The sequence below is a fragment of the Antechinus flavipes genome, chromosome 5, assembly GCF_016432865.1.
Source record: "Antechinus flavipes isolate AdamAnt ecotype Samford, QLD, Australia chromosome 5, AdamAnt_v2, whole genome shotgun sequence".
NCBI classification, from domain to species: Eukaryota; Metazoa; Chordata; class Mammalia; order Dasyuromorphia; family Dasyuridae; genus Antechinus; species Antechinus flavipes.
The window spans coordinates 16,293,502-16,313,492 of record NC_067402.1 but is presented as its reverse complement, the minus strand read 5'-3'; the positions used below and the strand labels follow the sequence as shown (position 1 = coordinate 16,313,492).

Sequence of the window (19,991 nt, the reverse complement as noted above, 5' to 3'; positions counted from 1 at the left end):
GGAAAATGGCGCAGTTGATAAATACACAAAGCTAAAATTTAGGCTTTGTAAGGAATATAGTCTCTATGTCTTTGGACTGAAAAAGGTGGGAGAAAAAAATTAACCATTTTGAGACAAATAAATCCTGTAAGTTGGGTGGGAGGAAATAGAGAAAAGGAGGCTAGAGTAAATTCCTTCTATCCTTTGAATCCGTTTAAAAAAAAAAAAAAAAAAAAGAAGCTTTTAAGGGAGAATGAACTAGATTGATAGCTACCTCCTTCCCCGAGGGCAGAGATTTTAAAAATAAAATTCTAAAATGATTTTCTGGATCTTGCTAGCCAAAATATTAATTTTGACTTTCAAGGGAAAAATCCATTCTATCTCCTCTAATTTCCTAAATATGTTTTTGGTAAAATCCTTATTGAAACACATTCTAGTTAAAGTAATAGATTTTCAGACATCTTGCTGTTGAGTGGCCAGAGAAAAAGAGTTTCTTCCAGATGGTATTCGAATTAGAAGCCCCAGAAAGGACTAGCAGAATTCAGCGCCCACTCAGCTCAACTCACAAAGCCTGCAGAAATGTGCAGGCGGATGCTTCCTGCTTTCTTGCTTCAGCTCCCACCCCAGCCCCAAGATTTCCAAGCAAAAGCCAAAGACAGCGGCCGCCAACCCGTACCCCTGAAAAGCTCGGCGCCCCAAACCATCCCCCTAACCCTTTCTGCCACGAAAATATCTAAAAAGAAACATTGGTCCCTGTTTACTTGCGTTTCTTGCTCTTCCCTCATTTCTCGGCAACATTTGGTCTTGGAAAGAGCAAGAAGCTCCCAATGTGTTGTCAAGGGCCAGGAGCTGTCAGACCTTTTGGCGAATAAGATTGATCGCACCCAGACTTCCTTCAGAGCTTTGTGTGGAATAAAAGCAAGAAAATTAAAAACCTACATTTTTTTTTCCCCGGGAAAGCATCTCTATCCATAAGGCGCTGCTTTTAGCTAGTAAATGACCAGTCCCACACTGTATTTAATTTTAACCCGAATTGCTTTAAACGCCCAGAATAGAACATTTCTCCCTTCCTCTGTCTTCTGGAGTGGGAATTTCTGGTTTGTAACCGTGGATTTTTTTTTCTCTCCCTAACGTTTTTTAGAGTAACTTATTTTTCTAGCTGTGTGGATACTGGGCTAGTTTGGGGAAGATTTGTTTGGCCTTTGTCAAAGGAAGCAAAAGCGTACCGCCATCACCATCATCACCAAGGTATTTTTTAGGGGGGCGGGTTTCTTTTTCCAAATACTGCTCTCTTCCTTTTAAAAATGTCTTTTCTTTCTTTCTTTCTTTCTTTTTTTTTTTTTTTTTTGCCTCGATGACTTTTATCGAAGAGATTTGGTAGCTCAAAATTAATGTTTCTTTTTTTAGAAGGAAAATGAATTGGACCTGAGAGACCTTCAATTTCGGGACTCTCCTAGCACAAAAGTCCCTGGGTGCTTTTCTTCGCCCCCCCCCCCCTTCCCCCTGGTCTTTTAAACTCTGGTTTCGATTTCACCGAACAGAACAAGGGTCCGAATTGCAATTCCCAGCCCTGGAGCTGTTGAGACGGCCCCAAGAAAAAGAAGACTCCAGGTGATTGATGTTGGGAAAGAAGCCTGTTTTCCAGGTGCGACGAATTTCACTTCAAGAAATCCAAACCCCAAAGAAATAGTTAAACAATAACAAAACAAAACAAAACAAAAAAAAAAAAAAAGGAAGAATAAAGGGGGTAAGAAAAAGCGACTTCCTTCTCTTTGGCGCTGACTTCCAGGAAATCGGATATACTCACCGGACCCCTGTGTACTACGGGTATTAAACACAAGAAGTCAGCAGCCCGGAGCATGCTATATTCTACATTATTACATGCCTCTGGCTATATGGCTCCCTCTACATAGGTTTTGTATACATGGATCTGGGTCCCTACTGGCATATGCATTTATCTGTCACGGTCCGTTCCGGGGAAGTTGACTGCAAGGGAAAGTCTTGGAGCACACAAAAGCTGCCTTCTATTTTCCGCTTCCCCCAGGAGCCAGATGCGAGGCTGCTGCGGAAAGTCCGGCGAACAATGGGCTGAGCGGACGCAGGCCAATTGTGCACTGCACTGTACACCGGGGAAGAAGGGGGAGGGGGTAGCGGAGAAAGAGAGCGATCGAGAAAGAAAGAGGAGCAGAGAGGGTGGGGAAGTGAGAGAGGAAGAGGGAAGGAAAAGAGGAAGGGAGAAAGAGAGACGGAGGGAAGGAGGGGTAGAGAGAGAGGTAAAGGAAGGAGAAAGGGGGAAAAGAGAGAAAGGAAAATTTAAAGAGGAAGAGGGAAGGAAAGGAGAGAAGGAGAAAAAGAAAGAGAGGTAAAGGAGGGAGAGGGGAGAAGAGAGGAGAGAGGAGGGAAAGAAGAAGGAGGGAGGAAGGGAGGGAAGGAGAGGCAGAGAGAGAGAGAGAGAGGAGAGAGAGAGAGAGAGAGAGAGAGAGCAAATTGAGGATGCCAGCTTTGGAACTAGTTTAGAGAAGATGGGGAAGAAAAAGAGAAAGAAAAATAAAAAGGCCAGCAGGAGACTCTCTCTCTCTCTCTCTCTCTCTCTCTCTCTCTCTCTCTCTCTCTCTCTCTCTCTCTCTCTCTCTCTCTCCTCACTCCTTCTCTCCCTCCTTCTGTCTTTGCCCCCCTCTCAGAGAAGAACTTATGTGGCTAAGATGCGGGGGCCCTCCGGTGTCAAAACTTTGAAGATTAATGGATTACTTTGTTAATGACTGCAGGCGTCAGATTGATTTGTGAGGTGCGAAGCGTCTTCCTGACAGTCCCAAACAATGCTAGGAGTGTGCGGGAGGAGAAGGGAGGGCAGCAGTCGGCTAGATCAGCATCCCGGACTCACACACACACACACACACACACACACACACACACACACACACACACACACACATCCACGCGCGCGCACGCGAGAGCACACACAGATCTCGCTCGCTTCGGAGGCCGGCGGCCCCCTTACTCTCGCACTCCCACCCTAGCCTTCCACACCCACACCCACCAAGATGTATTTTTTGCCTTTAAAAAAGTGTAAATAAAGCCTCGCTAGCCCCCAATGAGGCGTTCCTTCCCGACTTTTTTGGATCAATCAAACAGACAGTGGCTTCTTTTGATTAAAGCCCAAATTGTCATTGGGCAGAAGCAATCATGTGACAGCCAATTCGGTCCAATTTCAACCTTGTCTCCATGAATTCAATAGTTTAATAGTAGCGCGGTCCCCATACGGCTGTAATCAGTGAATTAGAAAAAAAACACCCCAGCAGCGATCTTCTATGAGAGATTTTTTTTTCTTCTCTCTCCTTTCGCCTGGGCCTTCCCCCCGCCCCCCCTAAGCCCCTCCAGAAGAGGGAACTTTTTCTCCGAGGGGGCTCCGAGGAGAAGGCCATGAATTACGAATTTGAGCGAGAGACTGGCTTTATCAATAGTCAGCCGTCGCTCGCTGAGTGCCTGACATCTTTTCCCCCTGTCGGTGATACATTTCAAAGTTCATCAATCAAGAGCTCGTCGCTTTCACAGTCGACACTGATTCCTCCTCCTTTTGAGCAGACCATCCCCAGCCTGAACCCGGGCAGCCACCCTCGCCACGGCAGCGGCGGCGGCCGCCCCAAATCGAGCCCTGATGGCAGCGGCGGCGGCGGCGGCAGCCCGGTGCCCGCCGGCGCCCTGCAGCCCCCGGAGTACCCCTGGATGAAAGAGAAAAAAGCTTCCAAGAAATCCGCGCTGCCTCCCGCCTCCTCGGCCTCCGCCTCCGCCACTGGACATGCCTGCCTGAACCACAAAGGTCAGTTCAAAGACTTCCCCCCCACACACCCACACCCCACTCAGCTCCTGGATCCCGGCTTTCCCCCTTCTTGCCACTCCGGGGCTATATTTTTGGGGAGGGGGAGGGAGAAAGATGGGGAAAAGGCGAGGGGGTTGCCTGGTTGCCTCAGATCTCTCCACTACGGGTTCTGGAACTGTGGAAAAGAGAAGGCGCTGATGGCTTCCACGATGCTATTTAAAAAAAAGAAAAAAGCAAAGAAAAAAAAAAAACTTTCCCTAACTTGTTTAATATGGGATGATTTATTTGAGTTGGAACTGACCTCCTCTTGTCTTGCTGTCCTAGAGTTTGGGTATTTGACAGTAATGAAGAGTGATAGATGGTTCTTGCTCAGCTAAGCAGCTGATGCATTAATTATAAATTGCAGTATGGCTAATATAAAGTTTGTTCCCGGATAGAGAGGTTGGGGACTCGGAGGCAATCATTTTATTGAGGTGGCAAAGAAGGGGTTTCGCGGGGCTGGGCGCTCAAGGAGGGCAGCACAATGGATTTTACTGCATACGAGGGCGGCCATTTTGTTGCAGTGATACTTTATGCTATATTTATTCTCCAGTGGAATAACCCCCGCTTGGACCCTCCACCTCCAACTGTGCGTGTGTCTCTTGTCGGTTTCCCTTTCTGCAGAATCCCTGGAAATCGCAGATAACAGCAGCGGGGGCTCCAGACGCCTGAGAACGGCTTACACCAACACCCAGCTCTTGGAGCTGGAAAAAGAATTTCATTTCAACAAGTATCTCTGTAGACCTCGGAGGGTGGAGATCGCAGCCCTGCTGGATTTGACTGAGAGACAAGTAAAAGTCTGGTTCCAGAACCGGAGGATGAAACACAAGAGGCAGACCCAGTGCAAAGAGAACCAAAACAGCGAGGGGAAATACAAGAACCTGGAGGACCCCGAGAAAGCCGAGGAAGAAGAGGAGAAATCGCTCTTTGAGCAAGCGCTCAACGTCTCAGGGGCCCTTCTGGAGAGGGAAGGGTACACTTTTCAGCAAAACGCCCTGTCCCAGCAGCAGGCGCCCAACGTGCACAATGGCGACTCCCAAAGTTTCCCAGTTTCGCCTTTAACCAGCAATGAGAAAAATCTGAAACATTTTCAGCACCAGTCACCCACTGTTCAGAACTGCTTGTCAACAATGGGCCTGAACAATGACAGCCCAGAGGCCTTGGATGTCCCCTCTTTACAAGACTTCACCGTATTCTCCACAGATTCCTGCCTCCAGCTTTCAGAGGCCGTATCGCCCAGTTTACCAGGCTCTCTCGACAGTCCTGTAGATATCTCAGCTGACAGCTTTGACTTTTTCACAGACACACTCACTACAATTGACTTGCAGCATCTGAATTACTAAACACATTAAAAAACAAAACAAAAAAAAAAGCAAAACAAAAATCCCTTTGGGGGGTTGCCTTCTCTTTTCCCCGGAGTTGATTTCAACAAAAAAAGTTCCCTCTCTCCTGCCCTTTTCTCCCTCCTCCCCCGCTCCCCAACTGGTCAGGGATTTTTGGTTTAGTAACTCCCCTGATCGAGTTCCAGAGCCATCTTTGCAGGTTATAATGAAGTTATAGTTGTTTTGGATTTAACCCAAATACCCTCTAGGTGATTCCTTGAAAGCAATATATGAGGCCTGTAAGAAAGTGACCGTCTAATTGTATCGTCACTTTCTTTTTATTTTTGTATTACATTAGAATGCATTGTCATAAGTATTTTTGGTAGAATAAATTCTCCTTTGCTACAAGTAATTTTCTTATCCCCCTTCCCCCACCAAGATTCATAACGCTTCCTTTCCCTCCTTTTAGTCTAACTTGGTAAATAAAATTCTGCTCACAATCTCTCTTCTTTTATTTCCATTTGAATATATTTATGAGGGGGGAACATTCAGTTTGATTTTAAACGTTAGGTGCCAACGGAAGGAAAGCGAGAGGGTGGGCAGAGCTTCTGAGAAGCATTTTCCCCCCTTTTAAAAGAGGACTAGATTTTGTTATCAGACTATATAGTAGGTACAAGCCATAGATGTGACCCCATAAAAGAAAGAGAAACGTGTAGCCTTTCTGTCAGGGAAAGTTGGAGTTTTTGAGAGCGGAGACTTAAAGTGCCTATGAAATATTCCCCCTTTATGTGATGAATGTGGAGTTCCTTTAAAGACAAAGACAAAAAGAAAGCTCCATGTGTCTCTAGATCCATAGCTAAATCACAAACAATTCGTTTATTTCTACACCTTTGTTTCAAACATCTACATTCCAATGATGACAGCAACAAAAGTCCCATCAAACCCAGCCAAAGGAGTTTGATTAGTCTCCCAGCTGCTGAGAGGTCCCAGGCAAACAGACCTAAAAAATAGAGAAAGAAAAACAAAACAAAATAATGGTTACAGGCTGTAGGATGTATTTCAGAGGGATTTTTCATTCAACTGGACCAGGTCAGTCCTTCCAGGAAATTTTTTTTTTTCAGGGTAGGAAATAAAAAAAAAAATCAATATTTCATTCTTAAACCTGTTTACATGGCAGATAAGGGTTCATTAAAGCTTTGAAGTCAGGTTAGCAAATTGAAATCTAAAATGGAGTGTGGGTCAGCTCAACATCTTCTAAAATATGGAAGATTCCCAAGTCAGAGCAAAAAAAAAAAATCTATAAAATATATAAAATGCACTTTAAATGAACATCAATAAAATATGATGTAGGGCTGTGCTATTGGGTTGTTCTGTTTTTTTTCCCTCCTCTTAATTTCTTCCCTCTTTTTTCTCCCCCCTTTCTGTGAATTGTGTTATTTACCGTGAGAAAACAGAGTGCAAGCAACATGTGTGAGTGGGCTGGTCTGATTTACTAACCGAAGACCTTCGCGGTAATAGCTTGGCAGCTACAATGAGATCTTGGCTCTGTGGGTGTGTGAATGCGTGCCCCCCTCCATCTCCTCAGACCCCCCCCCAACCCCCTCCTTAAAGAACTATCCAGCATCTGGGAGAAGGAGCGGGATTGTCTTTGCCGGAGCCCAGCGGAGAGAGGCTGAATTGGGCTGGGCAGAGCTGGACTGGGCTGGGCTGGGCTGGGCTGTGTGGGCCAGAGCTGGGAAAAGGGCTGGATGGGATTCTTCCTACTGCTCATAAATCAAACTCTTTCTATGAATGAGAATGTCATCAAAGAGATCAATTGCAGGAACACATGCACAAATACAAGTCCTCTTACGTATTTGCCCGAGCTGGGGATCCCCGTCTGAAAGCATTAAGTTAGGAGGCGTTTAAGCTATAAGTCATTTTTATTGCTCTTTTAAAACAACAGCTTGGCTAAGCTGCCGGTGCCACGAAAAGCTCCGAGCCTGGGCTTCCCCCACCCCCACCCCCCTCCCTCCTTTCCTTTCTAGGAGAAGGGCTTTGGGCGGAGGGAAGAAGCGCTTTAAACCTAGCCATCCTCTTTTTATTTTAATGACGATCTCTCCTCCCTTCCCCTGACTGCCCCATAGCTTTCCATTAAAAAACAACAACATGGAGTTCTTTGATCGCTCACTGCCGACCCCCCCTCACCTCCTCGGGCCCAAAGAGGGCTCTAAAACTGGTTCGTCAATTCCGAGATCAATTTCCTCCAGAGCGAGGGGAGGTTTTTTGCCTTCAAGCCTCCCGGTCGCCTTGCGGCCAGTGTTCTGTGAGATGGCCGGTGGGGAGAAAGTGCCAGAAAGGCGAAAGACGCTGAAGGAAGTGGTGGAGATGGTGTGGATTACGCCGAGCCTGGGGGAGCCCGGCCCAGGCAGCCGAGAGGCTAAGCCGGATGGGGAGAAGCATCTATGGGTACAGTATCTCGGTTTCTGTTGACGGCTTTGCCTGTGTGGATGTGTGTCTGGGGCTATTTACACACACCAGGGAAACCCCTCCACGGGGCTTCTTCCACTTAATGGGAAAGAGGAGGGAGGGAGGGAAAAGAGGAAAGAAAGAAAGAAAGGAGAGAGGAAAAGGAGGAAGGAGAGGGAAAGAGATGGGAGTGAGAGGAAGGAAATAAAAGAAAGAGGAAAGAAAAAAGAAGAGGAAAAGAGAAAGCGAGAGGAGGGATGAAAAGGAAAAGGGAAGAGAGAGCAAGAAGATGAGGAGTGAGGGAGAGAAGAAGGAGAAAAAAGAGGGAGGGAAAGAGAAATAGAAGTGGGATGAAGGATAAGAAAGAGAGGGAGATAGAGGGAAGGGGGGGAAATGTCAGAGAAATGAAGAAAAGCAAAGGAGAAAGAGGGGAAAAAAGAGGAAAGAAGAGAAGAAAGGAGAGAGGGAGAGAGGAAAAGGAAGAAAGAGGAAAAGAGACCCGGAGAGGGCCAGTGGGAAAGCAAAAGGGCAAAAGAAGGAGGGAAAAACAGAAAGAGGAGGGGGATGGGATAAAGAAACAGGCAGTGAAAGAAAGCAGCCAACATGGGGAGGCCATAGAACACATTCGATCATTCCCTATTATGTTTCATTGTGACAGAGCAGGCCACAGACTCCTGGGCCGAGTGGGAGGCTAACAAAAGAGATGAGCTTTTAAAAGCAAAGATGTAGAAATGGAGAAAAGAGGGGGACTCTAAGTGGAAGCTGTGCTCCTGCAAAGGAAAGCCTTAGCTGGGATGATTGTCCAGCTCCCTCCTCAGTGTCTCTCCAGCCCCCCAGCCCCTGCCCCCACAATCTCTGAAAAGGAACCTCAGAATTGGATGCTGGCCTGGGAAGAAGAGAAAGGGGCAATGCCCCTCAGCCACCGTCCAGACTCTTTCTTTTCAGAGGTTCCAACCTGCCTGGTGACACGGTGGTGATCCTGATGGAAGAGGCTGTATTGGCTCACTTGGGGCCTGCTTCAGTCTCTCATTAGAGCTATGGATCAAATGGCAAAGGAACAAATGAAAATAGAAGGAGAAATAGTATTGGGGGGTATCTTCTACCTGGGAGAGGGAGAATAGAGAGAAGGGGGTGGGTTGAGGGTGCTCCTGGGGGAGCCGGAGAATACTCTGGAGTTTTGTTCTTCCATCTTTAAGGAGGAGGTTATTGGGGAGGGCGCTCAATATGGAGGAGGAAAAAGGCTTAAGGTTTATATTTTAGGATACAAAACAGAAAGGAAAGGGGGGAAATACCGAGATTTCAAATGGGCCCCATTAAAAATCTAGTATTTAAAACTGGAGAGGATGGGAGGAAAGCAGTAATCAACCAAAACCAGCCTCTGGATCTGGGGCCCTCGGAATCAGTGTTTGTGCCGGGTCCGCTCTAACCAGAGCCCAGACATGTACGCCTCCCTAGTGAGCAGCCCTGCCCAGCGGAGAGAGCCCTTCTCCGGGGAGCTCTCGGCTTTGCTGTTTGGCCCAACTCTTTCCTATCAGTGTCTCTGACTGGTTCTACTCGGCCTTTCCCCTGCCCGCCCAGGATTGACACAGAGGCCAGGGCCCGACAGAAATAAAGAAGCCCGTTAGTGCCTGTGAGAGAACGAAGGTGACTGGAAACAGGACCCTCGCTGGGGAGGAGATCCCTCTTAGTAGCAACGCATCCCTCTGGGGAAAACTAGGCAGCCAGTGCAAGCGAGAAACCATTCAGGGGAGGCTGGTTCTGGCTGTGGGGAGGGAGGGGAAAGCTCGCTTTTCATCATCAACCATCTGTCGCCCCTCCCACTTGGCAGCCCCCCCCCCCCCCAGACACACCGGATGGTGGCCCGAGGAGTGTCGGGGTTCGATTGGGGGGGGGAGGAAAATCGTGAGAAGGTGGTGTAGCCCCCCCCCCCCAGGATAGAGGACCTTGATCATAGATCATTCTTAGCCCTCTCCCTGATTTTCCGCCTAGGCACCTGGCCCAGGGTTGGGGTTCGACAGAGGCCTCCCATGTCTTGGCCTGCGAGTGGTGGCCCCTGGGGGAGCCTACCAGATGGACAGCAGCGCCGGGACCAGCCCCAGAGCTGGCCATATTTGCCAGCGTCTGCCCCTTCTCCCCCCCACCCCAATCCCTCTGCAGTTACTCGGGGGTCACCTCGGAGGAGTATGGATGACGGGGAAGGAGGAGCAGGGGAGAGAGCGTAAGGCGGGTTGCTGCTGCCACTGCGGCCTTTTGGGTAATCCAGGGTCCCCCAGCTCTCCCGCCTTTGGGAATCGGATTACAACTACGTCTCATTGCCATTCTAATAGCTGGGGGACTGGGGAAGGGAAGCTCCTTGGCTTTGGAGACCTTCAGTGGAGAAGTCCTCCTCCTCCTCCTCCTCCTCCTCCTCCTCCTCTTCCTCCTCCTCTCCTCCTCCCCTCCTCCTCTTCCTCCTTCCTTCTCCTCCTCCTCCTCCTCCTCCTCCTCTTCCTCCTCCTCTTCCTCCTCTTCTCCTCCCCCTCCTCCTCTTCCTCCTTCCTTCTCCTCCCCCTCCTCCTCCTCCCTTCTCCTCCTCCTCCTCCCCCTTCCTCCTCTTCTTCCCTCCTCTTCCTCCTCCTCCTCTGCTTCTCCTCCCCCTCCTCCTCCCCCCTCCTCCACTTCTTCCTTCTCCCCCTCCTCTTTCTTCCCCCTCCCTCCCCCTCATTTTCTCATCTCATCTCCTAACCTCCTCCCACACGGGCCTGGAGATTTCCTCACCAAACCGTCCCCTTCTCCCAGTCGCCGTTCCCGAAGGGAACCATGGTGATGACAACTACAGAACCGGGCAGCTAGGGGCAGCGCGGTGCACACTCACCGGGAGGCGGGGGCTCGGGTGCGGGGAGATCTTCCTCTTCTTCCTCCTTTGCTCACGCCGGGACCGGGGGTGGTGGGGAGGGTGAGAGGCTCTCCCACTCACCTGCAGTGGTTCTGTCAGATCAGTGCAGACTGATCCTCAATCCTGCAATCCTGACTAGAGCCAGGAGCCCCATGTCGTCCTCTTCCTCCTTCTCCTCCTCTACCTCCTCCTCCTCTCCCCTTCCTCCTCCTCCTCCCCCCCCCCCCTCCTCCTCCTCCTCTTCCTCCTCCTCTTTCTCTTTCTCTTCTCTGGGCCCCAGGGATCTCCCCTACTCCCCTATTCCCCGGGTAACTCCTACAGCGGGGCCGAGCGGAAGCCTCCAGCGGCGGCAGCAGCAGCGCCGGCGGCTCCTTCTCGGACTCCGGCTCCTCTTGGGCCCGGCCCCAGCGCGGGGCTCTCGCCGTTGCCGCTCCCGCCGCCGCTGCCGCTGCCGGGGGGGCGACTGCGCGTCACCTTGATGGAGGAGCGCCCGGGATTTAAATGCCACTGAAACGGTGATCCATCACCAGCAGGAACAGGCAAACTTTCGCAGGGGGCTCCGCCATTGGCTGCCGCGGTCACGTGCACCCCGTCCCTCTCTTCCCCCTCCCCCGCCCCCTGCACACTGTACATTCATATCATTTTTCTCTTTGGCCCCATGGAGGAAGTGAGAAAGTTGGCACGGTCACCCAGGGCAAGGAAGGACCCGGTCACTGCGTGACAGGCAGATGGACAATGCGAGAATGAGCGCCTCCTTCCTGGAGCACCCCATCCTCAACGCAGGAGACTCGGGGACCTGCTCGGGCCGAGCCTACCACCCCGACCATGGGATCCCAACTTTCCAGTCGTGCGCGGTCAGTGCCAACAGCTGCGGGGGCGACGAGCGCTTCCTGGTGGGCAGGGGGGTGCAGATGAGTCCCCCTCACGCCCATCACCACTATCCCCAGCCGGCCGCCTACCAGCACCTCAACAACCTGGGTATGTCTTATTCCCACTCCAGCTGTGGCCCGGGGTTCGCATCGCAGAACTTCAGCGCAGGTTACAGCCCCTACTCATTAAATCAGGAAGCAGACGTAAGCGGCGGGTACCCCTCTTGCGCTCCCGCTGTTTACTCTGGAACTCTCTCATCTCCCATGGTCCAGCATCACCACCACCACCAGGGTTATGCCGGGGGCGCGGTGGGCTCGCCTCAATACATTCACCACTCATATGGACAAGAAGCGCAGAATCTGACCCTGGCAAATTATAATAACTCCTTGTCCCCTCTCCATGCCAGCCACCAAGAAACCTGTCGCTCTCCTTCAGCAGAGACGTCACCTCCAGCACAGACCTTTGACTGGATGAAAGTCAAAAGGAATCCCCCCAAAACAGGTCAGTTCCCTTTTTTTTGCAGAACACCTGGCCGCTGCTCTTGCTCCCTCGGAGGTCTGGGGGTGGCCGGTGGGGTGGCTGTGGGCTTACTTAGTGTTTGAGGGAGGGGGGGCCGACTCGAGATTAGGGATAGGTTTTGGAGAGGGTGGGTGGGGTGGAAAACTCCGGTATACTCAAGTAAATGATGCCCTGGAAGTAATAGACAGAAGGCCAGTCCCTCTCTCTGGCTTCCTGAAAGTAGGAAGGAGGGTCTTTTTTTTTGGGGGGGGAATTGAGTGAGGGGCTGTAAGTATTTCTGGACTCCTATTAGTCACGGTTTCTGCTCACATCAAAGGTTGACTTCAAGTTAATACTTTGTATCTCATCAGTCACCTTTTAGGAGTTCAATGTGACTCTTTAGCGACTATGATTGGGAAGCTTGCCGGGTATAAATCACTCACCCGCACTTTATTTAAACAAACAAAAAACAAAAGATTAAAAAAAAAAAGCTAACTTATACCTTAAACAACAACAACAACAACGAACCCCCAAACCAAACGACTTCTTTTTTTCTCTCCACCCTTGCCCTCCAGGGAAAGCTGGCGAGTACGGGTATATTGGCCAACCCAACACAGTGCGCACCAATTTTACCACCAAGCAGCTTACTGAGCTGGAAAAGGAGTTCCATTTCAACAAGTACCTGACCAGGGCCAGGAGGGTGGAGATCGCGGCCTCGCTACAACTCAACGAGACCCAGGTGAAGATCTGGTTTCAGAACCGCCGCATGAAGCAGAAGAAGAGAGAGAAGGAGGGCCTGCTGCCCATTTCGCCCACCACCCCGTCCCGGAACGAGGAGAAGGCGGAGGAATCCTCAGACAAATCTACCTCCTCGCCCTGCGTCCCCTCTTCCCCGGCCTCCTCTACCTCAGACACTCTGACTACCTCCAACTGAGTTTGCCCCCGGCCCCTTTCTCTCCCCCCGCCACTCCAGTGCAGAACTGCTAACCCGAAGCACATTCTTAGCTTATCTTTCCCTTCGTTTACAATTGTCTCTCTTTCTTTTTGATGTTATCTTCAGGTCTTCTTCGGGCTAGGTCACTGTTTCAAGAGAATTTTGGCCCAGAGACTCAGAGGCTGGGTGGGAGTAACTTCCCTAATGGTGGGGTGTCACCATCTGGTCTTCTGATGGCCTCTGAGCCCCCCTCCCACTTCTATGATTGATTCCGATCTCCTTTGGAAAAGCTCCATCAGTTCCTCCTCCCCATGCTCGCAGAGCGGGCCATCTCTATCGCCTAACTTTAGATTATTTTTTTCCTCCTCTTCCTCCTTCTCCCCATCTCCTGGACACTCGAGGCAGGCAAAAGAGAATCGAAGACCTCAAGAAGAGGATGCACTATGAAAGTGTTTACACAATTCATCTTTTTAATTTAATGCATTCAGTTTCTTGTGTAAGAGTTTGCTGGTTGTAAATACTTTAAGAGATTTATCTTTATACAGATTTTCTAGAAATGATGTTTAGTTTAGGAGATTAAAACAGGGTGGACACACTCCCAAGGCTGGGTGTAATTTTATACAGGACTAAAAGTGAGAAAAATAAAGAAATCAGGCTGGACTGGTGAAGCCCAATCAGATAATTCACAGGGAAGTTTCTCTGTGTCTTTGGAGGAGATAAGGAGGCCTGGACTGTGCTGGATTTATTTTTATTTGTATTTTTGGTAAACCTTGCTGGGTGTGCAGTATCTCTCTTCTCCAGCATTCCTCTGGCCTCTGCCCTGTTCAAAAATTGTGCTGGATTGTTCCTGAACCTTAGGGCATATTATCTCCCAACATCTTATTTCCACAGTAATCTTTCCCTCGATTTGATGTATCTCCAACCCAATCGTAAATGTGATGAATGGCGAAATGAATGTATATTTCATGTGATTCGTGAATAGACTTTCTGCATGGTGCACAATGGTTTGAGCCCCCAAAGATACTACACTGAGTTCTATCAGTTGTCCTTTGTGGTCCCACGATGTTTCTGAGTCTCTGTACAATCATGAAAAGTTCTGCGATTCCAAGAGTATGGAATCCAGAGCAGAATTTACGGGTCCTAAAATATCTGTAATAAATATATTCACATTTCAGATATGTTTGGGTTTCCTTGTATCTCCCTTCAATCTGTTGCAATTGATTTCAATTCGGGTGGATCATTTCATGTGGGAAGGGAAAGGAAAGGTTTTTAAAAAGGTTACTTTTCAGTGGATGAAGTCATTTTTTTCCTCCTCTTCCTGCTGCTAAAATCCACCTGTATCGTTTTCTCAGCTTCATGTTTGACACTTATACTCTGGTTTGGGGTGTGCGGGTACACACACACACACACACACACACACACACACACACACACACTTTTTTTTTTTAAACGGGAAGGGTTATTCTTTTTTCAAAAGTTTAAATCATAGGGAAATTTATGAAGTAAATCTATTTTTGCACAAATCCAGGAACTTCCTGGGTCAAGTGCTAACCTTTTCACCCTTAACTGAATGTTGACATATATATAAACAGATTTCCCTTCAAAAGCACAAACTGTCTTCAGTCAGTCTTTCCTCACATCAGTGAACCAACAATCAAGAGACTCCCATTTAATTACCTCTGATATGAAGCTGTCCTGGGAGTGGAACCCTCTCTCTCTCCCTCATTCCTATTTACTCACCTTTCCTCTTTGTTGATTGCCAATAGCTTTCAATATCTTCTCTGTCCCCCCTCCATTCTTCCTGTCCCTCTTTTATCTCCTCCTCCATCCTTCCCTCTCTCCCTTAAACTCTCAATCATGTCTCATTCATCTCCAAACTCAAATTTGATTTTAAAAGCTGTGCCAGATCTGGAACATTTTGCTGGGAGACTTGTGATTCCTGGGCATATGCCCCAGTTACCCAGAGGCCCCAGGTTCCCTAGTTCCCTCCATATCTATTTTCAGGTAAACTTGTAAGAGTTTCTTCAAGGTCTTACATGGCCCAGCTGCACAAAATCAGCATTCAGGAAAAGAGCAACATTTCAAAGCTCCAGGGTTCACACTTCTGCTCTCTCCCAAATCTTTACCCCGAGCCCTCTCTCCTCCACCTCCAACACAAACGTTTTAGCGGAACGTTCCGCCCCAAGCTTCCAGAAGGGGAAAAAATTCTGGCATCCTCCAAAGAACAAATAAATATTTCTCCTAAGAAACAAATAAACAAACAGCCTGGGCTTTCGCCCTTTTCCAACAAAGGAATGCTTTGCCCCGAGAGTCAGGGCTGCAAAGTTGCTGGTTCGGTGGAGCATCTACGTGAGATTCTTCACTTCCTTGTCAAAGGAGACAAGTCTCGATCTGCAGGCGGGTCGGCCATATCAAGGGCACCAGGAGAGAGCTAGGGCTCCCTGCCTCAACCCTGAGACCGTCCCTAAAAAGACTGCAGTGGATGGAGCCCAACTTCAAAGCGGAGCCAAAGATTTCTTTCATTTTCCCGCCTGGGCTTCTACTGTATCTTTTGTTTATTAGTGTAAGGGCACAAAACAAAACAGATGGCCTCCTTCCAAATACTTTCAAGTGCTAAAGGCGGCATTTGCATACCACCGACCCTGATTTCAATATCTAAGGACAGAGGGGTCCCAACCCCGAGGCCCTGGCAAGCAAGTGTCCAGGTACCGGCTTTTGAATGGCCCTGGGAGGAGGAAAAGGATCAATTACAGCGAAATTGACCAAGACTTTTCTCCGAGGTGGGATAAATCAGCTAACGAGCAATGCATTTAGGACGCATTAATATACCTTTCAGCAACGAAAACATTTGTATCTTTTTAACTGTCCCAATCGATTTAATCAAAATAGCTTAACATGACCTACTCCAAGGTCTTTCTCTCTTTAGGTCCAGGAGGAAAGCAGACAACTCAGTCAAAAAAAAGGAAAAAGAAAGAAAAGCAAAATTGAAACCCCAAAAGTACCTAAAATAGGGGATCCTCATCTTTACAGATTTAAAACCGATCTTGAGTGGTGGATCGCAGGATGCGGAGGTTTTGGAGATCCTCTTTCTCAATCCCCTTGTTTTACCAAAGGATGGCTCTCGATAGGACCACGGTATCCCCCGTGATTCAGGTTCAGGGGGTCCCCCAATCCCAGCCGGGTTTTAGATTTTTTTTCTGCAGCCCCCTCCCATAGAGAACACCCCCCCTCCCCTTTCAAATTTACTTTTGGAGCTTAGGCAGAGGCTGGGGTGTTTTCCTCTGGGGCAATCAGATTCCAACCGATCAATATTTACTCAGTCTGAAAGGGTTGTTGAAAAGGCAGCATCAACAAACTGCTTAGCTGCTCACCCCAGTTTAATCTCAGGTTCACCGAAAGTTCAAACAGAAATTAATTCAGAGATGGGTCACTTTAGAAAGAGCCCTCCGCGGAAGGCAAACAATTCCAGTCCCATCCCTTTTGAGGAGGGGGGCATTTTTCCTATTCTTTTTTGGTTAGATAGTGTTTACTAAAAACTTAAAACACTTTCCTTTCCCTCCCCAGAGATGGGTTTTTTTTTTGGGGGGGGGAGGGGGGAGAGTAGTTTCCTTGCTGTCCTCTTCCTGCCCTCCTATTCTAGCTTTTCCTTCACCAATTCATTAGTCTTTACTTGGCTTAAACTAAATCGCATCGAATATTTATAAAACAAAATAAAACACACCTTACATCGGGCGGATGGAACGGATCCTATTTATTTCTGCAGCCAGGAGCTATGAAATAGGGCTCCTATTAGAACACATCTCCTAGGAGCAGCACTGGCCGAGATTGGCTGGAGAAGCCCATTTATGCCTGAATCTTGCGGCCTCTCTCCTTATCATCTCTCTAGGCCCGGGTGTACAGTCCCGCAGGGGAGGGGGGGGGAGGAGAGGCTGGAGGAACCAAGGGGTAGCGTCTATTGGGGGGGCGCCCTGGAATTCTGATGGACTCTAGCTTCGTCACGTGTGTGCGTTGGGGGGAGCAAAGGACAGGAAGAACTAAGATGGAAAGGAGGGTGAAGAGGTTACTGTTGGAGATGGGAAATGCTGCACATTGTGGCTAATTGCCACGGAGCTCCAGGGGTCAGAGTTCACATAATCACTGCATAAATGAATGCTCAATAGGGACTTATTAAACTCTCTCCTAATGTCAGCTCACGCTCGGCCAAAAACACGAATATTCCCGGCCAAGAAGACGCATCCACAAGGAAGGATTGACCCCTTCGCATTTTGACGTATGAAAAAGACAAGCCTCTCTTTCGTGGTCTCCATGCTCACACGTTTATTTTGAATACAGGGAGAGATCGTTTCATTTTCTGATTGTGCTGCAATATGCGCCACTTAGCATTTTCAAGAGTCAGGAAAGAACTGCTCCCAGGGATTTCTCTATTAGGGTGGCCTGTTTGGGAAGAGACAGACGACTCCGGGGTGGAAAAGCCCCCTTGGCGCTACATTCTGAGGGCGAGAGGAGGTTCCTGGTTTCTGATCCTTCTTGTCGAGATCCAGACTAGTTTTGTAACTCCTTTTTTTCAAGAGCAAAACGGGTCCCTCTCATTTTCTGGTGCACCCACTATTCCTTTCCGGGGGGGGGGGACCACCATTCCGTCCCTGTTTTTGTTTCTTTCACACACCTGCGAGAGGAGGGAGGGAAGCTCTGTGTTCTTGTTCCATGGTTTTCTTACTTGACAGAACTCTGGGCTAATACTCCATCTGAGGGTTCCGGTCTGGGATTATTTGGGGAAGTGATCTCCGAGCACCCCTCTCCCCCTTCCTGTTAAACCAGCATCAATCGAATGCAGATCCTAGCGATTATACACTGGGAAACTAGCGTCATTCCAAGAATAAACACATTTTAAGGTTTGAGAGAAGGCATGAAAAGTTGTGGGAACTGGTTCTCAGAAACATTTTAAAAATTCAATCTAGATCTGGGAAAGAATCGACGTGAAAGGAAACCTCCGGCATTAAGGCTTTGACCCCATTAAATTGGCAAAGGTTGCTGTCAGGGAGGCGCGCGGCCCAGGGGCTCTCCTAACACATTCCAGGTTGGGTTCTCACGCTGAATTATCTTCCTGTCCTGGACCGATTCCGCAGCCTGGGCTCCTTACCTGTCTCTGCCCGTATTCCTTCATTTCCTTGGATGACTCACTCTCTTATCTGGAAACCCTCCCCTCACCACCATCAACGTTCGTTGGAACGTTAACTTTGCACCTTTTCCTTTCTGCCCGTCGAAGGGACTCCTTAGGTTAGGGATATTGGGCCCAACGCCAGCATAGTGCTAGAGACTGCTGGGAGAATCCCAGGAGGCTTATCTTGCACCATCCTGTAGGCAATCACCCCGGTCATCGAATTCAGCTGACCTTCGATTGCCACTACAGAGAGCAGCCGGGCGGCTCAGCTCAGGTTGGCTCAGTGCATCTTTCTCTTCTCAATCGCTTCGTTCCCTTCTACCTTCTTCCCTATCGCTTTGTGATCCAGAAGCACAGGAATTTTCCCTTCTAGCCCCACGACTCCATAACAGCTGCATCTGGGTTTTGGCTATAAGAAATCAATTACGGTCTCGGCTTTAGCTTTCAACTTTGGGGACACAAGTCAAGACATGTATCCCGATTTAAAAAAAAAATCCTCCCGGGAATTAGAGGAATATGAAAATGCACTTTTTCTTCTTCTCTGGTGTGGAGTCAATTTATAAGGAATCTCAGGACCTTTGAGCTTTTTGTAAGAAATTAAAAAAAAAATCAACCAACAACTATAGGTTCAATATTATTCCGTGTTTTCCCCTTCTCAAAGACAAACAAACAAAACAAAATCCCACCAGCAGCAACAAAACAGGCCAATACAATCTTTCTTTTAACAGAAAATAAGGGAGAGGGGAACTTCGGTGTAAGGCCAGCTTCCTGATTCTCCCTCTTTTGGGGAGGGGGGTGTTAATATATTTTAAAGAAAAGGCATTCAATCGAGGCTCAAATAAAAGCTGGGTTTCTAGGTTCTAGGCACCCACTCTGATGATCCTTCTAAGGATGCGGGATTGGGTACAGGACGGGGCTCGGATCTTCCAGTGGGCTGATAGACTTCCCCAGGGCTATGTGGGAGCGAGTCCCAACGCTTTGCTTTCGTTCCAAGAGCCGTCCCAGTCATTGCTCGGAACTCGGACCGATCTGCCCTCAGTCCTGAGAATGCTTCAAGGTTCCAAGGCTGAAGTTCGGCTGCATGGTGTCCTGGGAAGTCAGCTCACTGTCGCTTCTCTCGGGCGACCTTTCTAGAGGCAGCCTCTACTTTCTTTTCTCACTTGGAGCTCTGATCAAAAAGCTAACCGAATTCCTGCCTTGGGGGAATGATAGAGATTTTTCCTCGGCTCGATTAAAGCCCTGGAAAGTAACCATTTGCAGCTACCAGAAAGTCTGCATTGCACTTTGGACTGCTGGGGCTACGGACAGGGCCCCTAGGTAGTTAGCCCTCTCCTCCATCCCCATTTCCCCCTAACACCTCACCTCCTATGCGCTAGAGATTGGGGTTAGAAGGCTCATCTTTAAAGGTTTCGACTTTGCATTTGGACTATCCAAAATACTGGGGGAAGAACCCAATAGGTGACATCAGGTGTCTTAAAAAGAATGAATATGCTACGTAAATTAATTCACTTTCCCCAGAGTTCTCTGCCTCCCTTTAATATCCTTTTCTTTTTGGAGTGATAATGACTCTCCCTTCTGCCTCGGATATGGAACTATTTCCATTGAGCTTGGATAGGAAGAGGAAGAAAGCAGATATAAAGGCAGCAAAGGTCCCATTAGATGCAGCAGAGGAGCCTGAGATGTAGGATGGAAGGCTCAAAAGACCCAACAACAGCAGAATTTTTTTGAGCACCGAGGGTCCTCGTTTCTCACCCTTTTTAGTCTTCCAACTTCCAGAGTTGTGACAACAAATTGAAGTCAGAAAACAAGAAAAGTCCAGAAACCCCTTTTGGGAAAAACAAAAGGAGTAGAAAAACCAAGCACTCTTAAGCAGCAGAAATTTACAATGTAATTCCAATAACCCCTCCTCCCCCCTTTTTTTCTGTAGATCATGAAGATAAGGAGAAAGAGGCAAGCAGTCTTAATCTGCAATGTAAAATTTGCAAGAGGCCACATGTTCCCTCCATGTTCCCAGGTCTCATGCATCCAGGTCTCTCTCCCCCACCTCT

General features: G+C 48.5%; 2 protein-coding genes and 1 long non-coding RNA gene across 3 annotated transcripts; 2 read left to right on the top strand and 1 right to left on the bottom strand.

Annotated features, from left to right (window-relative positions):
- Positions 1-2,889: 2,889 nt before the first annotated feature.
- Positions 2,890-5,657, top strand: HOXA2 (homeobox A2). Its single transcript, XM_051963356.1, has 2 exons — positions 2,890-3,796; positions 4,460-5,657. The coding sequence occupies exons 1-2, from the start codon at positions 3,400-3,402 to the stop codon at positions 5,176-5,178; spliced, it is 1,116 nt and encodes a 371-aa protein (XP_051819316.1). The 5' UTR covers positions 2,890-3,399; the 3' UTR covers positions 5,179-5,657.
- Positions 5,658-6,006: 349 nt separating this feature from the next.
- Positions 6,007-10,676, bottom strand: LOC127539265 (uncharacterized). Its single transcript, XR_007947890.1, has 2 exons — positions 10,460-10,676; positions 6,007-6,157 (listed from the first exon to the last, which is right to left on the bottom strand). It is a non-coding gene; the product is annotated as an uncharacterized LOC127539265 (long non-coding RNA).
- A 123-nt stretch (positions 10,677-10,799) lies between these two features.
- HOXA1 (homeobox A1) lies at positions 10,800-13,956 on the top strand. Its single transcript, XM_051963358.1, has 2 exons — positions 10,800-11,851; positions 12,424-13,956. Exons 1-2 carry the CDS (start codon positions 11,209-11,211, stop codon positions 12,780-12,782), a joined length of 1,002 nt encoding a protein of 333 aa, XP_051819318.1. The 5' UTR covers positions 10,800-11,208; the 3' UTR covers positions 12,783-13,956.
- Positions 13,957-19,991: the final 6,035 nt, after the last annotated feature.